Below are 27,489 nucleotides of genomic sequence, written 5' to 3'. Positions count from 1 at the left end.
TTGCATTCCCCTGAAATACCATAGCAACTATGGGGTTATGGAAACTATGAAGGGATCTATGCTCAATAAGGGAACAACTGAGCCAGGAGACCAGGATTCAAATTTCAGATTAGCCATGAAGGTCACTGGTTGTTGTCGGGCCAGTCACTGTCTCTCAGTCTAACCTATTCCACAAGGCTGCTGTGAAGGTAAAATGAGAAGTGGGAGAACCATGTGTACAGTGTTGATGTCCTTGGAGGATATTGATGTAATAAATAAATACTATTCCGTCTATATTGCTGTACAGTCAGACATGCTAGAAGACCCTGGCTGTTAGGCTTAAAGGGAGGAGGAGTAAAATGAGAACAGAACCGGGGGTTGAAGGAGGAAATCACCTGCATGCCACAGAGAACAGTAATATTTTAAAGCAAAATGGGGGGCGGGGCAATAAATCCAACTGGGTCCAGCTCAGGGCATTTGGGTTCTTCCAACAAATCAGAAATGGTTAAGAATAAAGTTTTAAATATGAGTGACAGGTAATGTTTGGTCTATAGATTTCGGCCAATTAAGAAGGGATTTGCTTAATGCTCTCTTCTAAAAAGATGTCTGTTAGAAAATAGACAGTGGTGAATACTCTGCCTGCTCAATACAGTGGTACCTCGGGTTAAGTACTTAATTCGTTCTGGAGGTCCGTTCTTAACCTGAAACTATTCTTAACCTGAAGCACCACTTTAGCTAATGAGGTCTCCCGCTGCTGCCGTGCCACCGGAACACGATTTCTGTTCTCATCCTGAAGCAAAGTTCTTATCCCGAGGTACTATTTCTGGGTTAGCAGAGTCTGTAACCTGAAGTGTCTGTAACCTGAAGTGTCTGTAACCCGAGGTACCACTGCATAGGAAAGAAAGAGTTTTGAGCTATAAGGTGGTAGGCCCAGGATTTTATGTTAGGATTTTTTTAAACCTAGAAAAGCAGTTTAGTGGTGGTATAAGCTGTCCAGAGAAAGTGTAGATTTTCCTTCCTTGCAGATTTACAAAAACTATGTGGGAGCAAAGGGGGCACTGGGCAGATGTTTGAGGTGCTTTAAGTATAGGATATCCTGTGTTTGTTTAATGGGTACTACATATTCTGTGATTCTCTGAAAATCCTGGTCTTACTGAAATGGTGGGGTTTTTTGCCAAATCACTCTGTTCATCCTGTACTGTTAAAGATTTTTCTGGATAGGGAGAAGTATTACTCTAAAAATGAATTCTGAATGTAGAACTTGTATTACTTTATTAATTGGTTAACAAAATGTATACACCACTTGATGGTAGAAAAACCTCTAAGGAATTTGCAGGAAATACTAAAATTATCAATAAAAATCTCTGAAAACATTTAGAAGTAATCAAAATTAACAGTGAAAGAAAGTGAAATACACCAGCATCTACGTGTCTGGATAAGCTCATCTAAACAAAAATGTATTAAGCAAGCACTGAAAAGAGTAAAGTGAAGGTGTCTGTCTGGTATCTATAGACAGGGAGTTTCTTATTTTCCCTTCAGAATTGCTTTATTAACTCTGTTATATTAATAAAAAGATACCTACCTTGGCATATTTTTGCAAGATGAGTAGGGTTAGGAACGTGACCTGTGTCCAGCGTGGCTGGAGCCCAGCAACCTGTCTTTATTGAATTGTTCAGATTTTGTTATGAGGTTGTTTAGTCCATTGCCATTTTTCTTTGTTGCACGAAATGTATTTGACATATACCTTATAATTCACTGCCTTTATCATATACCCTCGTGTGTCACTCCCTAAAAGGTGGAGTGAAACATATAGGTCACTGGAGTCTTATAATGGTCTCCTTTGCCATGGCATTGAGGGGTCATTTTAGTTAGAATGTGCAGGACTTTATATAACCCACTTTGTATAAGTGAACAGATTGTGACCCAGGCTGCCTGTGCTGTTCTTTGGAAAGAAATAATTGCACTTTCAGTAATGTTGAATGGGGTGTGTGGGTTCATTCATAAACTTGGTGTATCTATCTCTATAATCTCTTCAGTTCTTTTGAAATTTGTAATGGCTTGGAATACTTGAATATTTGCAGTGAGATGGGAAATCATCATGGTTTTTTTCCCCGTAAGGGGGTTTCTCAGAAGTCAGAAGTTATTTTGGCGCTCTCTTGATGTGGTGACATGATTATGGTTTGAGCTACAAAACCTGATAAATAAGCACTCTCTGACCTTTCTCTGGTCTGTAGTGTGTTTAATTCATTTGGCGCAGGACAGTTGAGCTCAATGAATTTTGGCTTCCCAAAACATTTGTCCAGTGAAAGAGCTATGTGCCTGAACATGTGCTGCCTGATCCTAAACAGCAAATCTTGGAAGTAAATCTCACCTAGTTTAGTGGGACTGAATTTTTAGGAAATTTGCTTAGGGCTGTAGCCTGTGGCTATGTTTCTCAGGGGACCTCTGGGGGTAAAATCAAACCGATGCATTAGCAGCACTGAAGTGACTTTCCTAGGGCACAAGCCTGGGCACTGTGGGCCAACCAGATGACAACCCCCCCCCCCCCACATCGGCCTCGCTGATGTGATCCAAAGAAAAGCAGAGCAATACGTTTGGCACCAGCTTGGCTGCAGAAGTTGAAGGAAAAAGGCATACAAGACACTATCCAACCATCTTAGGGACTCTATTCTAGTCTTGTGTAGGGTTTACTCCTTAGCATTTTATTCTCCCGAAGATGTCACACAAGGCAATGGATGTTTAGAATCAGTTTTCCTTCTCCTAGATGGGCTACCTTCCCAGGTTGATGCCCCTCACTTCCCTCTACAGCATGTGCAGAGGATTGAGATCTTGACCATTTGACCCACTATTGATCTTGTCGGCTCAATCCTGTGGAGACTGTTGTCACATGCAGGGGAAGTCTCTAACTCCCTGAGGGCTGGAGACCCATCAGCTACCCTCACTTGGTTTAGCCAGCCAGTTGACACTGTTTCCAGGGTGTGATAGGGATTTTTAAAATGAATAGTTACTTTTAATGTTTTTATAAATAAAGTAAACAATGTTTCAAGGGGAGCTACTATTTTTGAGCCTGCAAAAGCAACATAAAGATCTAGTTTTATAACAGTTATTTGGTTCTGATTTTAAAATGTTTGCACCACTGACAGTTTTTCTAATTAAGTAATATATGGAAAGTTGCATTTGTCTTCCCCTGGAAGTGATTTTTAAATATTAACCTTCCTTTTTCTGTTTCTTCTTAGTCACGGTTTCCTTTTTTCTGTACCACAGACACTTACTGTTGTCAAGTTCTCTTATTTCTCTTTCATTAAGAGGGCATCACAACACTTATTCTGCTTTTCCCTATTTTGGAAAACCTGTTTCTTACACCCTTAGGAGGAGATGAAAAAGGCAAACTAATAATAACAGTTCAAAGCAAAGCACTTAGTAAAGGTTAGCATTTACCTGCTTTTTCTAGAAAAGCACAAATTTGATAAGTACACTTCAGACAATGATGTTTCTTAACGGGCATAAAAGTAATGAAGTTTAATATCTCTACACACTCATAAATATCATCCACATCTTACACTCTTAACATACAAAAGATGAACTGTGTGCTCAAAAGGCAATTGGTGCAGCCTTTGTAGAATTATACTATTTCAGGTGGGGAAAACCCATATCTGAATGTTTCTTTAAAAGGAATATTAACTCCCCAGCATAAAATTTGCAAGGAGGCCACAGTAGTGATGAAGGATGTGGGAAGGATTCATATAGCTAGGTAAGCAAAATGCTAAAAAGTGTGGTTTTCTTTCATGTGGCAATGTCAAATGCATCTTCCAATTTTGCTGACAAGGAGTTAGCAATCAAATAGCACTTTTTGGAAAGGCAAGAACTGTGAACACTGTTTCCTGCTTCCACCCTTTTGAAAATAGTACCCCGAGCTTTAGTCAGATGTTTCCCCAATGGTTTCTGAAGTGAGTTTTCAGTAATTTGCTGTGTTCCTCTGGACTGTACTGATCTTGCCCACTCTCCTCCCATCCTGTTGTCAGTGGGCGGGTCTCAGTAATGAGCAATATTCAGTTACACTTGCTTGACATACTCAAGAGCTTTTCTGCTTCCTGTTTCAGTGGAGCACAAGAGCTGCCTTAGATAATGCTATCAGAAGCCTAGCGCAGCAGCAGGAGCACACTTTGATTTCCCCAGCAGCTGTGTGCCAGAGACGCTGCAGAGGGAAGACTTGCTTTTGCTGTCATAGCTGGTAGACCAACAGAATCAGCTGTGACATCTGAAACTGCTGCTCCTTCAGCCACAATGGTGGCAAAGGATTATCCATTTTATCTCACAGTCAAAAGAGCAAACTGTGGTCTGGAAGTACAGACAGCGAGCATCTCAACGAGAGAAACAGAGGTATGATTGGTAGATATTTGAGAGCCTTTACTGCAGTTTTTCTTCTAGTTGAAAGAATCTGTTTTACCTGGGGCAGAATAACAACTTGGAATCTCTGGTACTGATCTCTCACATTTTGCACATAGAGGATCTGCACAACTTTGCTTATACGCTACAGCAGCATAAATTTGATATCAGAATATGCTTTGACGGTGCTTTTTTCAAGGGGGTACGCAGGGGTACATATACCCTTAAACATTTTGTGAATCTTTGTACTTTTGTCCATTTACTGTATTTATTTTTCTGGATTTGAACTATAAAATGGTGATTTCCTTGAGTCAAAATGAGAGTACCCCTAAACATTTTTAAATAGAAAAAGGCACTGTGCTTTGATAAAAATAAGATTCATTTCTGGAATAAGTAACTGAGAGATATGCACTGAAATGCATATATTAGTGATTGTGCATTTCATAGGAAAACAGATCTCATGCTCAAATAAATCATTGGCATTCACAGGTACAGTCCTTTAGGTTCTCAATGCTTATTTGTTAAGTAAGACTATTTGAAACACTTTCATTTTCACAGGTTCACAAATAGAATCAGGAACAAGTAGCCAACAGGCAGAGGCTGTTACTGACTGCTTTAATTGAACTCTTTACAAAATACACAAAATATTTAGAACCCATGTGAGGTCTTTTCTGTTTTTTATAAAGAAAATTGGACTCCTTTTAATAGAGTTTCTGTGAAGGACTATCTATCTATCTATATATCATCTATCACCTATCTATTCTAACTAGTTAATGAATTGATGAATATTTATTTCAGAGACTATTTAGGTCATCATGACTATGCTTTTTGTGGTGATGGGGCATTTTAGCATTAGCTATTTCCGTTAACTATATAAAATTTACTAGCTGCCTAGTCAAAGCTGTATTTACTCAGAAATATGCCTATTGTTATCAGTGAGATTTAACTACCAAGAGAGTTGCATTGTCTGCCAAGAAATCACAAAAATAGCAGACCCTTTTGAAAAAATGTAATGTTTAGTAAACAAATAGGAATTTTGCCACCCTTGTCTCTTTCACACAATCCTTTGCACTTGAAGTTGATCTTAATAGGTGTTGTTGAACTGTCTTAGGTATGCAGTTGTGTGACATAAATTTCCACAATTTACTTTCTTGGAGATGTATAAAAAAGGTTTTATATGGGTTGTTTAAATCAGTTGTAAGAGTTGATTCCCCCCCTCCCCGAACATAAATTATGAAATGGTAATAATCAAAGTATTTCATTCAGATTATGATAATAAATTTATTTTAGCAGATTAGCTCTGCAGCTCTGATTTATGTGTTTTAGTGTTATATAAACACAAACATTTATGATGATGAAGAAAGTGCTCTGCTAATCTGTAGAAGTGATAAAAGACCAGTTGAGTAGTTCTTCACAACAGCGGAAAATCTTTTCACAGCAGAGAAGCAAATAGAAAAACATGGAGTAAAATGCTATATTAAAAACAGAACTCTTGAGAAGCAGGAGGGTATGCGTATATTGTCTAATAAGTTGCTAATAGGGACATTAAGACCAGTATAGTTCACCTTACACTCAGAGGGTGCATTCACCTATGATTTTGTGATATTAGATGGTTAATCAAAGCAGCTTTGAGTATCAGCAATCCTTGAGCATGAAAACCCTTTGCTGCTTTGTGAGCTTTAGGCAGCTGAAACTGGCTGGGATCATTGTCAGCTAGTAATATGCACCAAGTTTCTTAACTGAACAAATACTGGTAAAGTAAAAGGCTTGGTATTATTCTATTTGTAGTTAAACACAAAACAAAACTGGGAGTTAATATGCTCATTCCTCTCTCGAATCTTGTTATCAAATTATTTTACAAAAGGAAGAAAAAATGTTACTTTCTTCATACAAATTTGTACTATGGAGTGTATATTTGTAAATACCAGGATTATTATTTTTTAAAAAAATCTTACTTTATTACAAGGTATTTGTGTATATATTGAGTGGTGTGAAAGCTGTAGTTTGTTTATAAATGTCAGTAATAAGAGAACACCTGCCCTCACGCTTACAATCTCAAAAACACAACACAAAATAAAAATAGGAGGGGGGAGCAAATTTAAGCAGTGTTTCTTAGTTGCAGAATTCTTCTAACAACCAGCTGAAGTTGAAAGATGTCAAGGTGAGGCAGTGTCAAAATTTGCTGGTATTATAGCAAAGTGGGTAGAGAAGCCCCTATAGCCCCATGCCTCTCCCTCTTCTGTTGCTTGAAATGGCTTCTGCAGATGACAGCTGACGGTGGGTGAAGCCTGTTGGAGCTCATCTTTCAGCAGAGCAGGTGGAGAGGCCCAGCAGTGTCCTAGCCTTCCCTCCTGCTGGAATGGATGCTGTAGATAACAAACTCAACCTGGTGGAGCTTTTGGTGAATGTTGGTATGGCAAAGCCAAGCATATGCAGGGTTGTGTCCCATGAAGTAATTGTGCTTGCAGAACAAGTTCTACTCAGACAGTGGAACTTCCCTTTCCTTTCCTCTCTTCCTCTCCCCCACTATTTCCAAATCTGCTCCAGAGAGTTGAGGGGGATTTAGAGCAGATTTGAGGGTGCATGCAGGTGGAGGCGAAGGTGGGGTTTGTTGCATGAGTGGAAGTCATTCCAGGAGCCCATTGATTTCATTGTATACAACCCACAGTCCCTACTTCTTCCTAGGTTTCCACCTATGTGGTGTTACATGATGTGTAGATGGGGCTTACTGGGGAAAGTGGGAGAGGCTCTTCTCAGCATAGCCTTGTCTGTGGAATGTGTGATGCATTTAAAAATGGAGGAGAGAGAAAATCAAAAGACCACTAGCATGATAATTCTCCACATAATATTTTATTATATTAACTGAGGTCTAGAATGGAAGTTCTGTTGGGGGAGCAATTTCTAGTGTCAGGGCTTGCAGACAGGCAGGTAGTTAGTTCCTCCGAACCAGAACTAACAGGGCTCTAGGCAGGAATTCAGCCCATTAGCAGTTCAGCCAGCATGCAGTGACAAGTTACATTGTCTGAGGAGGCCGGCCAGAGCTGGCAGTTATGTAAAGGCCAGATAAGACCGTATAGGCTGCTTAGGTCACCTGACTCTTAGGTCACTGTACTGAAGATTGGACTGCAAGCTTCAATACAGCCTCCAGTCTGCTGTGGTGCTGCACAACTTGGGTTAGCCTTTATCTCTGACTGCAACCTGTACTGGTTGTGCAGACAGCAGGACATTTGAGCCTGACATTTATTATATAGTAGAGATGCATTTCTTCTTTAGACTTTCTATCTGCATGGAACAGATCTGTCATTTTTTAACATGAGTATTTTCAGTTGGCAATTTCGTTGTTTATGATTTTCTTCCATGTGCCCAGAAATTATGTGGGACAATATTTGTGTTCAGAAACTGGCAAATCCATTGCTTTTTTCCCTGGAAACACCACATGTAATTTGTTGGAAATCATGAAACCAACCTTCAAATGATGAAATCAGACTTGCAACTTTTTCATTTATAGTGCTATTAATTTAGTTAGTATCTTTATCTGTTCTGGAAAAGGCGGTTTCTTTGTGTAGTGCCAATAGTATCTATGCAGTAGGTACTACAAAATTATTGCTGATTTTGCTAGACAGAAACCAGACAAAGTAGTGGTAAAAAGCTGCCAGCTAATAAATGGGACAAAGCAATTTCTAGCTTTGGCTAATCCAGCAAAAACTAAGAACTTTGAACTGTATGATGTAATAGGATAAAGACTAAAAAACAGAGCCACTTGATGCATTATAATCTAGTTTCATAATGTTAGTAAGCCATAATTCTGTGTTGTGCCCTAAGGGAGTGGCAATCATTGGAGTCAAGTGAGGCCAAGTACTACAAAATCAAGTAGTAACGAGGCCACGTAGTAACGAATTCACATATTTCTCTTCTTGACAGTACCCAGTTTTTAAGTAAGGATTGATATGCATATGTAAGGAAACAAAGTAGTCTTTATTTATTTATTATAATGTTTCTATCAGGCTTTCCCTACAAGAAGCTTAAGGGGACATACATGGTTCTCCATCCTCCCCATTTCATCCTCACAACCATCCTGTGAGCTGAAATAAGGTGACTGACCCAAGGCCCCCCCACTGAGCTTCATGGGTGAATGGGGATTACAATGTGGGTCCCCTATCCTCTAAACACTACACCATACTGCAACTGGTTACAAAAGACCTGCGTTTTTTTAGCCTCTGGAATTAATATTGGAGGCTGAATTTAGTGTTTTTCCGCACAGCACATACGTAAATGAGGAAATTTGCTCCAGCAAGAAGTAGTGATGGCTAGCAACTTCAATGGGTTTAGAAGAGAATTAGACAAATTCATGGAGGGTAAGGCTATTATTGGCTGCTAGCCAGAGTGGCTATGTTCTACCTGCACTGTTGGAGGTGATAGGCATCTGAATACCAGTTGCTGGGAATCAAAAGGAGGAAAGAGTGCCATTGCACCCAGGACCTGCTTGTAGGCTTCCCATATGCACCAGGTTGGCCATTGAAAGAACAGGATGCTAGACCAGATGGACTCTTGGCCTGCTCCAGCTCTTATGCTCTTAAGGGGAGCTGCTGTTTTACCTTTTAGTGGTAGTTGTGTGAAGTTATCTAAATGGTAATATGAGAATAGATACCACAATAAACACGAGAGAGAGAAAACTCTAAGATACACACAAGCTGACTAATAGTTTTCAAATACTGTTTGAGAATTACTAAGTTGCACGTGTAAGAAGAACCTGCTGCATCTGGCCAGTAGCCCATCTAGTTCAGCATCCTGTTTTCACAGTGGCCAACCGGATGACTATGGAAAACAGACAGCCAGGGTGCAACGGTACCCTCCCTCCCGTCAGTTTTCAGCAACTGGTATTCAGTGGCATTGGGATGCGGGTGGCGCTGTGGAGACGTGGGTGGCACTGTGGATTAAACCACAGAGCCTAGGGCTTGCCGATCAGCAGGTTGGCGGTTCGAATCCCCGCAACAGGGTGAGCTCCCGTTGCTCAGTCCCTGCTCCTGCCAACCTAGCAGTTCAAAAGCACCTCAAAGTGCAAGTAATAAATAGGTACCGCTCCGGCGGGAAGGTAAACGGCGTTTCTGTGCGCTGCTCTGGTTCGCCAGAAGTGGCTTAGTCATGCTGGCCACATGACTCGGAAGCTGTACACCAGCTCCCTTGGCCAACAAAGCGAGATGAGCTCCGCAACCCCAAAGTTGGTCACGACTGGACCTAATGGTCAGGGGTCCCTTTACCTTTATTCAGCGGCATTGCCTCTGACAGGGGAGGTAGCACATAGTTATCAGGGTTAACAACTTGGGACCAGTTTACTTATGGGATTGCCTTACCCCACACATGCCCACTTGACGAGTTCAGTTGGCAGAATTGGCACTACTACAGGTGTCACATTATACCTGTTCTGCATTTGTAAGAACTCAGTCATTTAGTGTGGCAGCATCTACACTTTGGAACTTCCTGTCTGTTGAGATCAAGCAGGCACCTTCACTGCACTCTTTTTGGTGCCTGCTAAAAACATTCTTGTTTAGACAAGCCTACCCACATTCTTAGAAAGTTGAGGTAACTTAAATCTGCTTTGGTATTTTAACCTTTGTATGTTAGAGTATGGCTGTAATTTTTCATGATTTCTATTTTTTATCTTTTTGTAAACCACTTTGAGTTTTGTTTTGTTTTTAATAAATAAATAATTTATTTTTAATAAATAAATAAATAAATAAACAACAGCATAATACCCTTATACTCTATGAATTTGTGTAATCTTCTTTTAGAACCAGCCACGTTGGTGACTATCACCAGGTGGAATTCAAAGCAGCACTTTAAGGAGCATAAGCAGTTCTGCTTGCCTGATGGAACATTCTCCCCACTACTCCGTTCCATGTACTCTTCTTGGGGGTTCTTCCAACCATCCAAAGCCTACTGAGGAGCTCATGGCAAAGAAGTGGGGGAAGCCTGTCAAGCTAGTGGACTCATTGCAATGACTCCTGCTAGCTCAATTACAATGGTACCTCAGGTTACAGACGCTTCAGGTTACAGACTCTGCTAACCCAGAAATAGTACCTCAGGTTAAGAACTTTGCTTCATGATGAGAACAGAAATCGTGCAGCAGCGGCGTGGCGGCAGTGGGAGGCCCCATTGGCTAAAGTGGTGCTTCAGGTTAAGAACAGTTTCAGGTTAAGAATGGACCTCCGGAACGAATTAAGTACTTAACCTGAGGTACCACTGTACTGAGCTGAACCCAGCCAAGTGTCTCTTGTTTCCAGTGAAGTGGTCTCAGTGAGAGGTTTCTTCACTCTGACCTCTCAGAGCTAGCTACCAGAGACTGCAGGGACTTTGGATAGAGCTGCCTTTACTTTCCTGGCTAGCTGTTATGGACAACCTCTAGTTGGATAGCATCACTACCACTGCAGAGTTGAGAGATACATTCTGGCCCCTGGACAAGGGGCCTGTTGTCACTGATCCCATGCACACATCTCACAATTTTGGTACGTCTCACTGTGTTCCTGCTTGCTAAATGATTCCAAGTGTGAAGCAGACTGAGACAACATTACTCCAATAGAGCATATGGAAGCTGGGCCAGGAGGGTTTCTGGACAGAAGAAAGTGAGTCTAAAGGAGTTGTAGGTGCAGAGTGCTTTGACAAGCTAGCTGTGAAGGATCTGGAAGTGATGAACGCTCTCCTTCCTGAGGAGTCTGTATCTCTGAGATTCTCTGAAAGTATTTTTAGCATGCTGCTTGATGTGGTGACTTCATATAGGAGCCGCTGGTTTATATACATTGGGCCCTTTTTATGTTGCATTGTCATTTGCTCATGAAGTCCTTGAAGAGAAAAGGATGCAGGTTTGGGTAAACATGGATAAACCTAGCCCTCTGAGAAGCAGGTAAACAGGATACATGAGAAAGAGTTTCCTTCCCAGAAAGTCATTTCATGTGCGGCAGCTGAATAGTTTCATTTTTAAGTCAAAGCTACACACACAAAGCAATAAACAATGTTGTTGTGAAAAGGTTTATTTATCAGCATTGTTCACTGAAAATTAATATTTCAAACATGCATCTCTTGAAAAGGAAGGAAAAGGAAAAGAAATGAAATATTTATAGCTTCTCCTCCTGTTTCTTTCCTTGTCTCCTCTGTGCTTATTTATCTACTCTTCACCCTGTTATATCAAGACTCAATAGCAGATATTCTGAGGCGACTTGAGATGCAGGAAGGGATTTCCCCAAAATTATATAGGTGATGGGGGTGTGTGTGGAAGAGTCACCCATGCATTTGCCATTAAAAAGCTTGTTTTTGAACAGCCTTTTAATAACAGGGGATCAGTTCCATAAAACTCATTACCTTCAGTATACACACACTTCTTTTTTGCCCTTCTGAAACTGTTTAGTTGCAATACATGAAATGAATTTCTGGCGAGGAAACTCTTATGTATCCTGTTTACCTGCCTCACAGAGGGCTAGATTTATCCCTGTTTACCCTAATCTGTATCCTTTTCCCTTTAAGCACTTCGTGAGCAAATTACAATGTAGCTTGTAAAGGGCATAATGTCTGTAAACCAGACTGGATTTTGTTGCAGTTTGTGTGTTTTGGTGTGACTATCGTAGGTACCAGCTGGACAGTGCTTGGAATGTGTGATGCATTCCACCTACCATCCCACCCATAACAGTTTTAAAACAACTGAATTATTTTGTTTAAACTACATGTGCCTGCAGCCCTTAAAAAAAGAAGAGTATGTGTGAGAGAGGATGCAAAATATTGCATTTATTTATTTAAAACCTAATTTTAAATGCTTCTAGGTCACTTTTCTATTACAAATAATATTCAGAGAAACTTACAAGAATATAAAAACAACATTATAACAGTGTTGCAAGCAGGAATAGTTAATCTCTCTCTCTCTCTCTCTCTCTCTCTCTCTCTCTCACACACACACACACACACACACACACACTTTTTTAATGATAAAAATCAACCTTGTTCAACTGAAATGAATCAAGATCTGTCTTGATTTCAGAATGATAAAAGAAATGTTTGTTGTTCCTGTGGGAAATTGCAGTGAAACATAACTATGCGTGAGTGCTAGTTAGTGTATGGAGGGGTTAAGTCAAGAGAGTTCTGTTCCTAGACTTGGCTAGGTCACACCCTGTCTTTTCCAAGAGGGAAGAAGTGAAGCCTTTTCTTCCTGTTCCCTTTTTCTTTGTCATGTAACTGACCAAGGAAGAAATGCCTAAGAAAGCTCCAAGTTTAGAGCATGTGTTTGAAGCTATATTTCTGTGTTTTTCACCCAAGAGTATTCTGCCTGTGTTTTCCTTGCTGCTGCTTGAATAAATGCATGAATCTGACCTTTGGAACATTTTGTAAGTAAAACATTTTAAAATTTACTTAACAGTATACGGCTTGTTCATTGCAAGAGTGGTAGAAAAAGGTGAGTTCTGTATGCAACTAAGCAGGATAAAAGGGTCTTACAACCTATATTCCTAACACTACACTGTTGCTTGACTTTTTGAGTTTAGACTCTGCTACTGAGGGTTTTCTCCTGCTAGAAAGTCCGCATTTTGAATCCAGGTATCCAGCCATTTTGTTGTTGTTGTTGTTGTTATTTACCCCACACATGTGGGTGACAGTGATCTGTTTTCTCTCCCACAGCTCCTATATGGGTAAAGAGCATTTCAAAAGTGGAATTGAAAAACCCCTCTCCCCTGTTGCCACTGGCACTTCAGAGGAGTGAATTGTGGGCACCTCTCTGGGAAATGGGCTAGGTTTGGATTCAGCAGCTCTATCACTGCCTCTGCTCTGCCCACAGTCAGGCTCTGATCCCAAAAGACAATGATTATTCTTACTTGAAAATAACAAAGAGATTTTATTCAGGCTAATAACTGTACAGCCCTATCAGCTGTACTGTTGAATGGAATGTGCAGTGAGTAGTATGAAGGGTGGTCTAACAGTGTTTTAAGTAAATAATATACAATAGAACTAAAATTGAAGCATGTTACCCTCCAAATTATTTCAATGAAGACATTAATATATTTGTCAAAATTTATTCGTACTATGGTTGCAAAGTACTTTTTCATTTTACTATTGTATTTTTAAATTGAACTTTAGGACCCAACCTACTCTTCTGATGTAAATTGTTTTAACTGACTTTAATATATTGTTATATTGTTGTAACCTGTCCTGGACCCTTATGGTGTAGGGCAAGTAAGGAATCTTATAAATAAATACAATAATGCTGTTCAGCCTAATGATGCTGACATTTCTGTGATATTTCTGCTGTGCTGTGCAGCATAAAGCTCTGGTTGGCATTTTAGATTAACCACATGTACTGATTAAGAGCTTGAATTAGCAATGCTGGCAGGAATCTAAAGGTGTTTTAGCCACATCCTCTTGCTCATTTTCTGAGGTCATGCCCAGGTCATTCCAAGAGTTTGAACAGCACCTAATTCTCTATACTGAATACTAATTATATTGAGCTGCATAGCAAAGGTGCTCATCACTATGCCAGTATACAGAGTGCACCAATGAAATAAAAGGCACTTTCCAGGAGTGCTTATTTCCCTAGACTACAGTTATTCAGCCAATACTAGAATGACCACTTATGATTTTTTTGAAAAACAGAGATAACCCTGTTAATCCCACAGAAAAGGTACTTCTACAAGCAGATATACCAAAGATGCTTCTGTAACTCAAAGAGCCTTCAGGAGTGCAGCCTTCAAAATCAGTGGTTTAGTTTTCCTGGGGTGTGTCTAAACTAAATATTGACCCTTGCTAGCTTGACATTGTTCAACAGATTATTTTCAACTTGGGGCAGAGACGTTTCTGAGTTCAAAATATTTTATTTGTAACCAGCTTCTATGCATATTTATTTAGAAGTACCTTCCAGTGAATTCAGATTTACTCCCAATGAAGTTTCTTTAAGACTGCACCCGCATGTTACATTTCCAAAAGTACCCCCTCCCAACCTGCATAATTAAAAGAAATAGCAAAGCTCTGTCTAGTTCTAAATATTGATAACTTCCTGTGGAATGGAGGTTGAATGAGGCTTTTTCCTAATGTGGTTTTCTACTAAAGCTCAGTACTTGAGGTTATTTTATTATAACCATTTTATCTAGTGCCAATTTAATCAGTAGCAGACTAACACAAATAATATTTTTTTAGGCTTTCTGCCATCACAAATGTTGACATACGAATACAGTGTTGACCAAACTAAAAACTTTGAAAGTAAATGAGCATAGAAACTGTGCCAGGAATAAGGTGTCTGAAACAAAATGGTTCTGTTTTGTTTTATTTGTGAGGCCGGCAGATTGTATTTGAAACTAAGACTATACAGTATACTCTTTCACCTTGTAGAGTATTCTGTTACAGTGTTAAGTGCAGACTAATTTCTTTTCCAGAACATATCATTCTAGCCCTAATTAGTGCTACATTGCCCTGTAAATAATCTTGCAACCTTCTCTTCAAAAAAACGCAACCAAACTTTTATTTATTGTTGATACACTTTTGGTTCTTGGAGTGTGATGAAATACATGGGCTAGCTGCTGTTGCTTCTTCTGCAACTGTCTTTATTTGCTATATTTCCAGTTACTCTATACAGTCCATTTCTGGGGAGTTGGTATAGCATAGTGGTTCCAGGCCATAGTACACAACAGTGAGAAAAGGACCTTAACAGGTGTTTTGATGGTCCAGGGTGGGGGGTGGGGAGCCGGCCTCTGATAGTTTGGACCATCTTCCAAGGGTGGGATAAGCACACCAGCCCACCCAAAAAGCTCAGTTGTATTGTTAAAGCTGACAGCACTCACCATTTGCCCTGCAATGTAGGAACAACTCCAGGGCTTACTAGTGGCACCCTTTTTGTATCTGGAACCAATCTTGGAGTCTGTCTGGATGGCCATCAAAAAACCCTAATACAGAAGTAGCCTTTGTGATTACAGACTTTTCTAATGAAAGGTTTCTTCAAGACTAGAATTTGTTAATTTCAGTCACAAGTTACCCAGCTTGTGAATTTTGTGATGTAGAGAATGCAAGAAAATCATTTTATTGTTCAGCAAACTATAAAAACGATAAAGGTTCCCTGACCTGTGGTTTGCAGGCTCTCGCTGGGTTAAGTTAATCATGTATCAGTTTAATATAGTTTAGCCTAATTTAAAATTCCCGCTTGCTCCAGAGCTGATAGTGGTAGTTTCCTTGTTTAGAGCAAAAAATAGAGGTCAGTTGGAATGTATTTGTTTATTTCAAAGTTTTATGTGCCACTTTCCATGGCCAAAACATTCCCAATGTGGCTTTTATCAAAATTGTAATACATAATTTATCATGTATCAATAAAATTACAATAAAAGATCTAAAAATATTAAAGCACATGACCTCAACCCTGGTGATCAATCAGGTGACAGATGTCATAGCCAGATTGCTCTCAACTTGGAGGGATATTTTCTATGTAGACTCCAAGGTTCTAAACTGCATAGGGAGACTACCCTGTGTGTTCACAATATCACCTTAGAGTGCAGTGAAACGGTCCCCAACTAGCATTTCAGAGCACTTTCCCCCCAGCTGTTCACATCACCACTAATGGCTTCATTAGTGACAATTTGGTTTCTGTTTGTGTACACATCAGGGAGTGTTGACACAACAGGTATGTCTTTACCTTAAGCAAAGGTGTTCACAACTTGGCTAGAGACTAATTAAGAACAGCTCAAGGACTCTAATTGATATGAAGCTATTTTAACAAACAATGAACTAAATACTGACCCTATCTCTCATTCAGTACAATATTACCCAGATAGCAGACTGCTCAGTTGCCTCTGTGTGCCTCCTCCAAAAACCAGGCAGCAGCAGAGTTTTCAATTTTGTAGTCCATGTAGCACTTAGCACTTGCATTAGAGAAATAAAGATCTGCCTTTCTGAAGGTATCTGGTTCCATAGCTGCTAGAGAAGGGGGACTGAACATGCATTTCTCCTTCTTCCTGTGCAGATGTCAAAGCCAGTAAAGTCAGTTTACATGGTTTTTCTATCCTAATAATATCCTATCTTGACTCTAAGCCTATTGATTTGAACACTCTTTAGACGTTCTCCTAACTGTGTGGGAGATGCTGATTTATGAGTGATTGCCCCTATACAGCTGGGAGAAGCGTTGATTGACTCATCCACACTCCCAGAGCCCAGTCCCAAAACTGGCAATGTGCCAGCAGCAGGAATGCCAATCCTGTGAGAAAAGCCAAAGGGATCCTGCTCTGCTCAGATAATTGGGTCTTTTTTATCTTTTCCCCAGCTGCATGAAAGCTATCTTATGGCTAAGGAGCTCTCAAGGGTCTGGGTGAACATCTCAAAGGCACAATGTGTGCATGGCAAATTGAAAGTTAGGGGAGCGCTGAAAGTCAGCTTGTCCTGCAATATCACGTGTTTCCGTCTTTTATTCAAGGACAAGAGCAGGTTGTTCGTTCAGTGAAGTTTACTGTTTATGGGGAGAAATAAGGGTGTGTGACTAAAGCATCCTGGAACTCCTCATTCACTTTGCCAGCAATTGTAGTCTAAGGACAGCAGCTCTCAAGCAACTTCTACATCTAATTGTGGAAACAAGCTGTATAGGTTTTTAAAAAAGATTGTTATATTCTGGAGTCATTGAAACTAAAGGGAATATATAACCAGGTAGGGGTTTAACTGTGTGCACTGTGGCGTTGCTCTATCCCACCGGGACTGCAGTGCAGTGTGATTGATGTGAAGCGTCTCTCTGTTCTGGCACAGCATCACTGGCATGCTAAATAAGAAACAGCTGATGGCTGAGGCGCCATTGAGAGGAGAATCACAGTGAATGCTGAATGTATTTTCTAGTGTGTTGAGTATTCCAGTGGTGCTGCAGTGGCATAAAAATAAATGTACTTAACAAAAAAGCTGAGCCAAGGGACTGCTGATGAAGGCGAAGGATACAGAATGCACCTCTGCTGAAGATTTGAGGGCAGACTGCGTTTTGTTTGCAACCAGGACTGCCAAGTGGATGAATCAGTTATTTGTGTGGGGTTTTAAAATATATTTCTTCCATGCTTTAAGGAATATTGTTGGATTTCAGCTTTATTTGTGGAGAAATAAATATGTGGCTGGCTTCCAGTTCTCCTCTCCGTTGCTGTGCTGATGGAAATGATATTTCTAATCAGTATTAATGAAGTTGCTAATGCTCTGATTTCCTTCCCCCCACCCCTACCCCCAGAAATGATTGCTAATATGAATGGCTAGCATGTGGAAGATTGTAGTCAGAGCTGGTTTATTACACCAGTGTTTTTTCTAGGAAACTAGAATTATATGATGCTTAAGCAAACTTCATGATCATGGCTGAAAAAGAGAGGTGAATGGACTTAGGATGTTCCTGAAATGTGATTTTTGATGGGTTTCACATCACCTGGAAGATTTGGGTTTTTCTGTCAAGTCTTGCCTTCTACATGTGCTGCCCAAGATCTCTTCAATGTCGGATGGAGATTAGGAAAGCAAGGGTAATCGTAAACTTTAAAAAAATATTTACTGCTGTAGCTTTTCCTGCTTCTTATACCTTTGTTTACATTTGTGTGTGTGTGCAGAAACAAGAGTATTAATCCTTCAGAGGTTCTTGACACAAAAGGGGTTAAATAGGGAGTTGTTAATTGTATATCTTGGTTCTTGAATTGCTCTTTGATGATAGATGCTTATTGAGTTTTGTTAAAAACTCAGTTCTTTAAATACATAGTGGATGTTTTATAATTGCGTAATAAATTTGAGAGATATGCATACAATCAAATGTACAAATGACCTTCACAAATACTGTAATCTTACACTCTCTAATTTTTGCTTGCTGGAGATCTGGTAACACAGAAATGCATAATGATTTGACTCTCAGCTGGAAGAAATATTTGAGGCTAAAGACTTCTGTTTTGAAACTGTATCTATGCCTTTCAGTGGCAAGGTCATGATAACAAGCATAGCTGCTGAACCTTTTGCATTGCAAGATGAGACAGGGAAGTGATTAAATGTATGTGCATGAATGTTTTAACAGTGCAATTGCATGCACACTTACCTGAGAATAAGCCCAATTGAACACAATGTGACTTACTTCAGAGTAAACATGCACAGGATTCAACCCTAAGGTGTGTGAAGTTACATATGTCTGTTGCGCATCCTTTCTCTCTCCAAAACATTTTCTTCTTGCATTCTTCTGTGTGCATTGAGCAAAATAATCTTAACTGTAAACATGAGAATTGGTTGTACTCATGTTTGGTTGTACTCATTGGTTGTACGAGTCTTACTAATACCATACTAAGGTAGTGATTTCTGCATACTTGGGGTATGAGAAAAGAGTTGTGGGGGGCTTTTTTTTAACCCCAAATGGCCTAATGAGATCTTTTGCTTAGCATCTTCCAGAAATTGTCAAGGGCAGTTGGCCCATGAAATGCTGAAGATGTTGAGGGTGGAATGTCATAGGGGAAGTATTAGTCAGCACAAGCCCCTGACAGATTGAACCCCAGGAGGTATCTGTTAAGGCTGGTAGAGAGGGGCAGCATGCAGTTAGCCCCCTTCCCTGTGCTATATGGGGAGAGCTCAGGAGACAGTAAAGGAAAACAGACGGTTTTTTACCTTTCTCCACAGTTTATAGCAATCTTCAGAAATCACCTAGTCCACCATGAACCTGCACAACCTTTGAGATAGGCTGCTGAGACCCTGCTAAGTTTTGTCTTTACATCAGTTCAGATAGGCGAGCATGAGAGAGGGGGAATTTTTTTTGGCAAAGATATCAGAATAGTAGAATTCCCTCCCAATAATGATCCTCTGGGCCTCTTTCTGTTTTGATCTGTTGCTTGCTGCTGTCTTTAGCATTTTTGTTTTAATTTCATGTCTGATTGCCTTCCTACCAGAAACACTTTACATGTTTTAAATGGAAAAGGGGAAATGATAATAACAACATACTCAGGTTTAATCTTGCTCTCTCTGACATCTTTTTGGGGACTGCTCTTTGTCGTTTGGACAAGAACATAAATGCATTTGGCTTTTAATAATTTTTGAAATATTAAGGTTGTTCGTCTTAATTTTTTGTAAGGTTTTTTTTTTGGTACTTGAATTTTGTATTTGTGTGTTATCCTTTCTAAATCATCCTGGGGGCCTTTGGGGGCCAAAAGCTGGCAGCCAAACTTGGACTTGCACCTGTTAGCACTATATGGCACACTGTGGAAAGTATTCAGGATGGTGGTTTTGCTTTATCCCCACCTGAAACCTTCTGGGAGAAGCAAATAATACTACAATCCAGTTGGAGTCCTGAATAGGGTCCCCCTTTGGGGACTGGGATACAATGAAACTTCTATACTTGTATTATGAAATCAGTATGTTGGTTTTATGATTCTAAAACATAAGTATTTTGTCTAAAATTTACAGGAGCCCAGTAATAAGCGGGTCAGGCCTCTTTCTAGAGTGACATCACTAGCAAGTTTAATTCCTCCTGTTCGAGCAACTCCTTTGAAACGATTCGGTCAGACGCTTCAGGTAAAACCTATTTTTTAATTAATTAAGTAGGGTTCAATACAAGGAATACAACATGTCTTATTTCTTGTATTGTTTGTAAAGCATTTATTTTTGCATATTGCTCATCTATATTGAAGTAATGAAAAGCACTTTATTGATAATTTTCACTTTCAGTAAAAGCCAGTGTTTGATTTCTGTTGGATAACAATTTCTCTTATACAAGGTTGTCTCCAATGCTACCTCTGCTTAGAATAGACCCATTGAAATCAATAGACATTACTAACTTGAATCCATTACTTTTAATGGATCTCTTTTGAGCAGAACTAGTATGGGAGACAACTCTTAACTCCTCCTTTTTGATGCAGCTGCGTCAGTTCTCATTCCAAAATATTAAACAGTATTGTGTGAATAAACAGCGCTTTTACTTTGTCATCAACATGACAATTAACCTTCCCATCAACCCTAGCAAAGCAATAACTATTTTATTTTTATTTTTCACAGCGTTCCATCAGTTTTCGCAGTGACAGTCGGCCAGATCTGCTTGCCTCAAGACCCTGGACTAGAAATGTACCCCCTGCTAGCACCAAGCGAAGAGACAGTAAACTTTGGAGTGAGACCTTTGATGTTTGTGTCAATCAGATGCTGACATCCAAAGAAATCAAGCGGCAAGAGGTTTGCTTACTTATATTCTCCTTGGACTTACCTGAAATGGCATTAAGGAATGCAAGTGAAGATACACATGTTTGTGTATAAACCTCTTTTTAGTCCCATTTTTCCCTCCTTGGCAGAACTAGCCGCCACCCATCTGCACACATGAAAACACTGAAATGCACAATCACTCCTTGCAATCATTCCAGGCTTTAAAAGCAGCCATCACAGCCTACGAAGACAACACAATGCATTCTTGCATTCCTGAAGCGAGACAAGGCAGAAGCTAATAACTGGCTCTTTCAAGCTGAGGGAAATAGGGCTAACTGTCTTCACATCTTCATTGGAAAAAAAAGAATTCATAATAAAATATTTTAGAAATGGAGGAAATGCCATGCACAGCATCGCATGGCATTCCATTCTAGCTTAGCATAGGATGCTGAATCATACAAGTACCCTTTATTAAAAGGCCCCAGGGCATAGTCTGAAGGCACATGATTTAGCAGTCTGCCAAAGCTAAGCCAGTCTGGTATGTGTCTGATTGGAGATTGCCTGGGAACGCCATTTACAGAGGTACCTTGGGTTAAGAACTTAATTCGTTCTTAACCTGAAACTGTTCTTAACCCGAGGTACCACTTTAGCTAATGGGGCCTCCCGCTGCCGCGCCGCTGCGCGATTTCTGTTCTTAACCCAAGGTATTATTTCTGGGTTAGCAGAGTCTGTAACCTGAAGTGTCTGTAACCTGAAGCATCTGTAACCAGAGATACCACTGTATTTATGAATTTGAGTTTTGTATGCCACCTTTCGCCAGTAGGCTCTCCACCATTATTTTAGGGATGAGTTTCATCACAAAGGGAAGGATATTAAATAAAGGACAGTATTTTAATAGACTTAAAGCTTGGTCTCATTTTTTAGCTTCTCTTGCTTTGACAGTTAGGTATGGAAGAATCTGACAGTTTCATTTCTCTGTCTCTAATTATTTTAATTCAGTTCTCTGCATTTCAGCAATCTGCAAATTTCTTTTTAAAAACTCATAAAAATTCTTCAGCAATTTAGGGTGGATTTTTCCTAATAAATGAAATTTTGCATGCAGTTTTTATTAATCACAGAATTTTGCAATCACTTTCTCCAAATACAGTGCATTTTTGTATGTTAATATGCATAATATTTTGTAAACATTGCCTGGTTGGATAACTGTATTGTAAAATTAAGATGTGCACAAATTTCAGTGGGTGGCTATGTTGTGTCCCCACCCCCTGAAAGTGCAAATTTGAATGATTTGGGTTTAAATGCTAACTTAATTGAGTTTACACCCAACCCCATTTGGCACTGTGGCAATTTGGACTTGCCATTTATCCATAGTTTTAAAATGTTATTTGAGAAATTTTGAAACTGCAAATTTATCAAGGTTATATCTTCTGTTATAGGCAATTTTTGAACTTTCACAAGGAGAAGAAGACTTGATAGAAGACCTGAAGTTAGCAAAGAAGGTATTATATACCCTTAATTATTGTGTGCCTCTATTGAATTTGTTCACAGGCAGTTTCTATGATCTGTGTGTACAGATTAATTCAAATATATAAAAACTTTAAGGCACAAGAGCCAGAGTTTAAATGCTATCACCAATAATGGAATTTCAAATATGTATTTATTAAATGATTTTTCTATCTTTATGCAGGCTTACCATGACCCAATGCTTAAACTTTCCATAATGTCAGAGCAAGAATTAAACCAAATATTTGGGACACTGGACTCTTTAATTCCTTTGCATGAAGGTATAATTCTTTCTATTCTATATGCAGTTGCTAAGAGCCAAATAAGTTTGAGGAGCATTGTTTGAGGAACAGTTGAATTATATTGGGCTGCAGACTGGAAAAAAACCTCTACAAAATTTATCAATGGAGGAAAAATGTACATGGGAATGGGCACTTTTTATTTTACCTTCACTACAGAAGCATTAGTGTCATTAGTTGTCATTCCTGTCTGTTGACTCCACAGTTTCCAACTTTCATTGTCAGTACTGACACACATCTGGGAATCGGTTTGGGTGCTGTCAGAAATTACGGTATATTTACACGGTTAAAGTTTCATTACGAGAGTTGAATGTTCCCAACAGAAGTTGTCTCCAAAAAATAGATGGAAGTAGATGTCTAAATGCGGGGGGGGGGGGGGGACAGGGACTTTTCAACCCAATATAGTTTTTCAAGAGGCATATTGTAAATATTTGTGCATTTCAACTTCTTAATAAGATTTGTATAATCATGAGTGTGTGTGTGTGTGTGTAGATAGCAGATGGTATGGTATTCATATGTTTCTAGACAGATTAGATATAACTATTCATTGAGTCTCCTGAAATTACTGTTTTTAGTTGAAAGCAATTACAAGGAAGGGCTCTGATTCAGATTTGGAGCACCTGTGCTGGGGAAGAGGGTTGACGCATTCATGTCTGTGTGAAAATTTAGGTCCTGACCTAATTTTTCCTCCCCCTGGATGGGGGATAAATACCAGCATGATACAGGTAGCTGTATTTCCCCCTAGGTCAGCCTACTAGCAGCTTCTTTGGGTGGGATTTTGGTTGGGAAAGCAGTTGTGCTGAGGAATGGTTACACCCTCTCCTTTTCTGTAGCACTACTGCTTCCGTCAAAACCAGAGTTCTCGGTTCCTCTTCGTTAAAAATAGAAATGTGGGGGAAACTAATCACAGTTCTCCCGTGCCTTGTATAGTTTGGCACTGAAAGAGGAACACAAGCAGGGTGTATCACCCAAGTTTGTGCATAGCCTTTTTCTCATAGGATAGCTCACGGCTTTGTGAAAATAGGGGTCTTGCATCATTTGACAGGAGTTTTATAAGCAAATAGTGATAAACAGGCAGATGGTCAAAGGCAATGAAAGGCTCTCAAACAGTACTTGACAGGTTGAACTTTACTATAGAAGAGTCCTCAGTATTCTTTTACAAGCTGACCCCACTCCAATTAAGTTTTTCATGTTTTTCATGTATTTACATCAGATCTTCTTAGACGGCTAAAAGAAATTAGGAAGCCTGATGGATCTACAGACTGTGTTGGTCACATCCTTGTGGGCTGGGTATGGAAAACTTTCACAAATGGTTAATTTTGTTTTCTTTTTATATGCTTCCTCATTTTTAAGGTTATAAAAGTGAAAACTAGTAATAGTAAAATGTGCAAGAATGGGCAGTGATATTGGGGTTAACAAACATTCTTGTTGCATTATTTTTAAGTGAATTGCATCAGTTAAATAATGTAAGCCATGTTTGATCTGAGAACTAGTACCAAGCAGTAACACTGCAGGAAGGGTAAGGGTATGAGGACTAACTCTGTGTTATGTAGGAGTCAAGATCAGTAGTGGCCAGTGTGGTGGGGCAGAGCCATGCAGCTACCCTCCTGATACCAGCACCACTACTGCTTACCTGCATATGGCTGAGGCAGGACAGTGTTGAAGTTGGAGCTTTGCAGATGCACCAGCACAAGAACCAGATTGGCTCCCCCAGCGCATCTGCGCAGTCCTGACCTGGCCTCTATGTTGTCCTGACAGACCCCTATCCAGATAAACTGTACAATGCTAGTGCCAGGACAGCAGTTGTGAACCACCATGCCAGCTGCTACTGGACAAGTTTCAACTCACTTTGTGAATGCCACAGCCAGATTCCCATATTGGCAAACAGTAAAAGTTTCCATATGTTTATTCTTATTTATTGAATTTATATAGCACCCTTCATCCAAATATCAGAGGGTGTGATCTATTTCGTAAAAGAGTTGATACAATAGTAAAAACCACCCATTGCTACTATCAATTGGAGAGCCTGCATCATAGCTCTCCCCCAGACTAGCAAGAATGCATAATAGGGCTTTCCTTGGAATGAGAACTGACTGCTATCATCCCTTGGTGTTGCCTATGTGTTTTTAAAGGTTCCGTGGAACAGATTTGCATTTTAAAATATTGTAAGCTGCTTTGTGTAGGACTTTCTCAAAGAGTGGAGCATAAATAAATAAGTGAGTGCATCTGGCAATATGGTGTTCCTAGGCAAAGTGTAACATCTTTGCAGGTAATACCAGTATGCCACATGGAATTTTTGTGTTTTACTGGCTCAACAAATGTTGCACTCATTCTAAACACCTGCTTATTGGATTGTAAGTTTCTAAGAAATATTCCCAGTGACATTACACTGCTAGATGGTAATAAGTGACAAAATTAGGCTTCTAACCAGTATTGTCTGGTAGTAGCACTTATCATCAATTTTATTTTCAGTCAGATGAGTGGGGTAGTAATAATAATAATAATAATAATAATAATAATTCCAAATATTTATTTTTCCTTTAGTTGCCTTGTCTAAATTCCTATGATAGCTACTGTAGCAACCAGGTAGCTGCCAAAACTTTGCTGGACCAGAAGAAGCAGGATCATCGGGTTCAAGACTTCTTACAGCGTTGTCTAGAGTCACCTTTCAGCCGTAAACTGGACCTGTGGAATTTCCTTGATATCCCAAGAAGCCGTCTAGTGAAGTACCCACTACTGCTTAGAGAGATTCTGCGACACACGCCAAACGATCATCCAGACCAACAGCACATCGAAGAAGCTGTATGTGTTTAAACTAATTAATACCTTATCTAAAGGGCAAATCATTAGAAGTAGAGTCACATATCTTCGCTCAGAAAGATGTGTGTATATTTCCCTTCTCTTGTTAGATTTCTGTGACTTTTTAGGCTTCGGGTATTTTAAAATTGCTTTACACTGAGTAGCTCAAGTGGCCCTTGGAATGCACTTTGCAGAGGAAGTATCCATTCTGCCATTCCTTTGCTAGATGTGATTTGTGTGAGTGTGCCAGTTGCAACTTGTGCCATTACACTCATGCAAACTGCTACTGGAAGTACTGGTTGCATCTTTGGACATCCTGGGTCATTTGCTTTCTCCCTGTAGCCACTTCCCTGATGCAAGGCTGATAGCTTAATATATTGTTGCATGCAATCATTGGTGATGTCCAAAGCCTTACATGTTTTGTGGCTTTTAGTTGCCTATTATGAACATAATGTAGCTTTCCCCCCTAAATTTTCCAAAATTGACCAAAAATTAGTGTTTTAACAGTACCACTCATCTGTCATGTTCAAATAGCAAAGGCACAAGAGAGCTGTTCTCATTATTCCCACACAATTTTGGAGCTCCTTTTCCTTGAAAATGTGGTGAAGCCTGAATTTGAGCATCTTTCAGAAAGCCTGTAAAACTGTTTTTCTTTCAGGTTGTTTTTTTTTAAGCTTCAGTTAAACAAGAAGCTTGGGGAAAATAGGTTTAATATTTTTTTCTAATTCAAGGAAATTGTGGGAAGAAACTTCACATCATTGGCCTTCAGATTTTATTTTTTAGAACGCATTCCTATTACATACTGCATCCTAAACTGCTGTTTAAACTTGAGAGAGTATAAACTGTTAAACTGATTGGGCTCTGTAACATGCAAAAAAGTAGCAGTTATCTAGGAATACAAAATACAAAGCCCTGCTGTTTATATGTAAGCAAAAAGGAACGATGGGGATTTAAACTCTTTATTTAGATTAATTGAATAAAGGAGTTCTGTTTGCACGACAGATTTCCTCTCACATATATGTAGCATACGCCTGCTCACAGGACATAATGAAAAAGTTATTGCTTATAGAATTCCTGTACATGCATTGGAGCCAGACTGATGCTTAAAATGGAAAAGCCATATTGAAGTACCAAACACTCACATGGCCTCTTTTTTGCTCATTACAAAGTCCATCCACCCGTTTTGTTTTTCCAACTATAAACCTATTAAGAAATGCTTTCAAAATTGGCTTGGCAATTTATGACTTATTTGTAACCATTCCCCCCCTCCCCAGATTAATATTGTCCAAGGAATAGTGGCAGAAATCAACAAAAAGACGGGTGAATCTGAATGCCAGTATTACAAAGAGAGGCTAATCTATCTCGATGAAGGCCAAAAGGACTCCTTGATAGATGATTCACGTGTTGTGTGCTGTCATGGTGAACTAAAGAACAACCGGGGAGCGGTAAGGAATTACTTTTTAGGAAACACAAAATATTGTTTTACCTCTTTCTTAAGTACTGTTCTCTTTTATAATCAGAGTGAACTGCTTCTTTTTAAATGTAAGGTTGCAATGGTTTGCTTTTGGATGACTGTCAAGGGGAAATATTATCAAGTCTCAGAAGTGAGAAAGAGATGCTAACTGGTTTTTATTTAGGGTAAAAAAATAAATAAAGCAGCCTTAACAGGGGTTAGAATAGGGATGGAAAATAGAATAGCTCTTCCTCATTGTGGGTAAGAGAGAAACTGATCTTTATCTAATTTTAACACCATTGTCATATTTGTGCCATAACTGTGGAACACATTTCTCAGAGTGCTTGTAGGACGCCATCCTTGCACACTGTTGTTGTTGTTAGGTAAGATTTAAATATGCTAGTACTTTCTTCCATCATGGAACTTAAGACAGCATATATCTAATTCCCTGGTGGGATTCCCATACAGTCAGTGGCCTAGACTCAAACCTCCTTACCTTCAGCAGGGTGGTTGCATCATGTGCCTTCAGACCATGCCATTGGACCATTTCCACCCATCTTTGGTAGTATTATTTAACTAGATGCTAGTTTTTTTTTAAAAAAAAACAAACCTAGAGAAATGATAAGCAAATAATGTATGAGTGACAACTCACAATTATTATTATTATTTTGTCAGAAATTGCATGTGTTTCTCTTCCAAGAAGTACTGGTAATTACTCGAGCTGTTACACAGAATGAACAACTCTGTTACCAATTGTATCGGCAACCCATCCCTGTGAAGGATCTTGTGCTAGAAGACTTGCAAGATGGAGAGGTGCGATTGGGTGGATCCATACGTGGTGCATTTAGCAACAATGAGAGAAGTAAGAATCCATTATATTATATCTCTTTTATAAAATATTGAAATATAGTCATGCACCACAGTATCCTTCCAAGATCTTTTCTGGAAGTATAA

At 39.5% G+C, this 27,489-nt stretch overlaps 1 protein-coding gene across 10 annotated transcripts in view; it reads left to right on the top strand.

Moving 5' to 3' along the window:
• ARHGEF3 (Rho guanine nucleotide exchange factor 3) overlaps positions 1-27,489 on the top strand; it is a 110,548-nt gene that overhangs the window by 78,575 nt on the left and 4,484 nt on the right. For 7 of the 10 annotated variants that reach the window (XM_079965054.1, XM_079965051.1, XM_079965059.1 and 4 more), the window contains 8 exons: positions 19,756-19,863; positions 20,344-20,514; positions 21,918-21,980; positions 22,169-22,265; positions 23,497-23,573; positions 24,828-25,085; positions 26,357-26,527; positions 27,211-27,397. In XM_079965054.1, the coding sequence (XP_079821180.1) occupies positions 19,756-19,863; positions 20,344-20,514; positions 21,918-21,980; positions 22,169-22,265; positions 23,497-23,573; positions 24,828-25,085; positions 26,357-26,527; positions 27,211-27,397 (1,132 nt within the window). Of the gene's footprint in view, positions 1-4,082; positions 4,360-17,092; positions 17,850-19,755; positions 19,864-20,343; positions 20,515-21,917; positions 21,981-22,168; positions 22,266-23,496; positions 23,574-24,827; positions 25,086-26,356; positions 26,528-27,210; positions 27,398-27,489 lie in introns of those variants that run through there. The other 3 variants (XM_079965052.1, XM_079965058.1, XM_079965060.1) reach the window with 3 other exon arrangements.

Source organism: Podarcis cretensis (genome assembly GCF_951804945.1).
Source record: "Podarcis cretensis genome assembly, chromosome: 2".
Taxonomy (NCBI): domain Eukaryota; kingdom Metazoa; phylum Chordata; class Lepidosauria; order Squamata; family Lacertidae; genus Podarcis; species Podarcis cretensis.
This window is presented reverse-complemented; position numbering and strand designations above follow the sequence as displayed.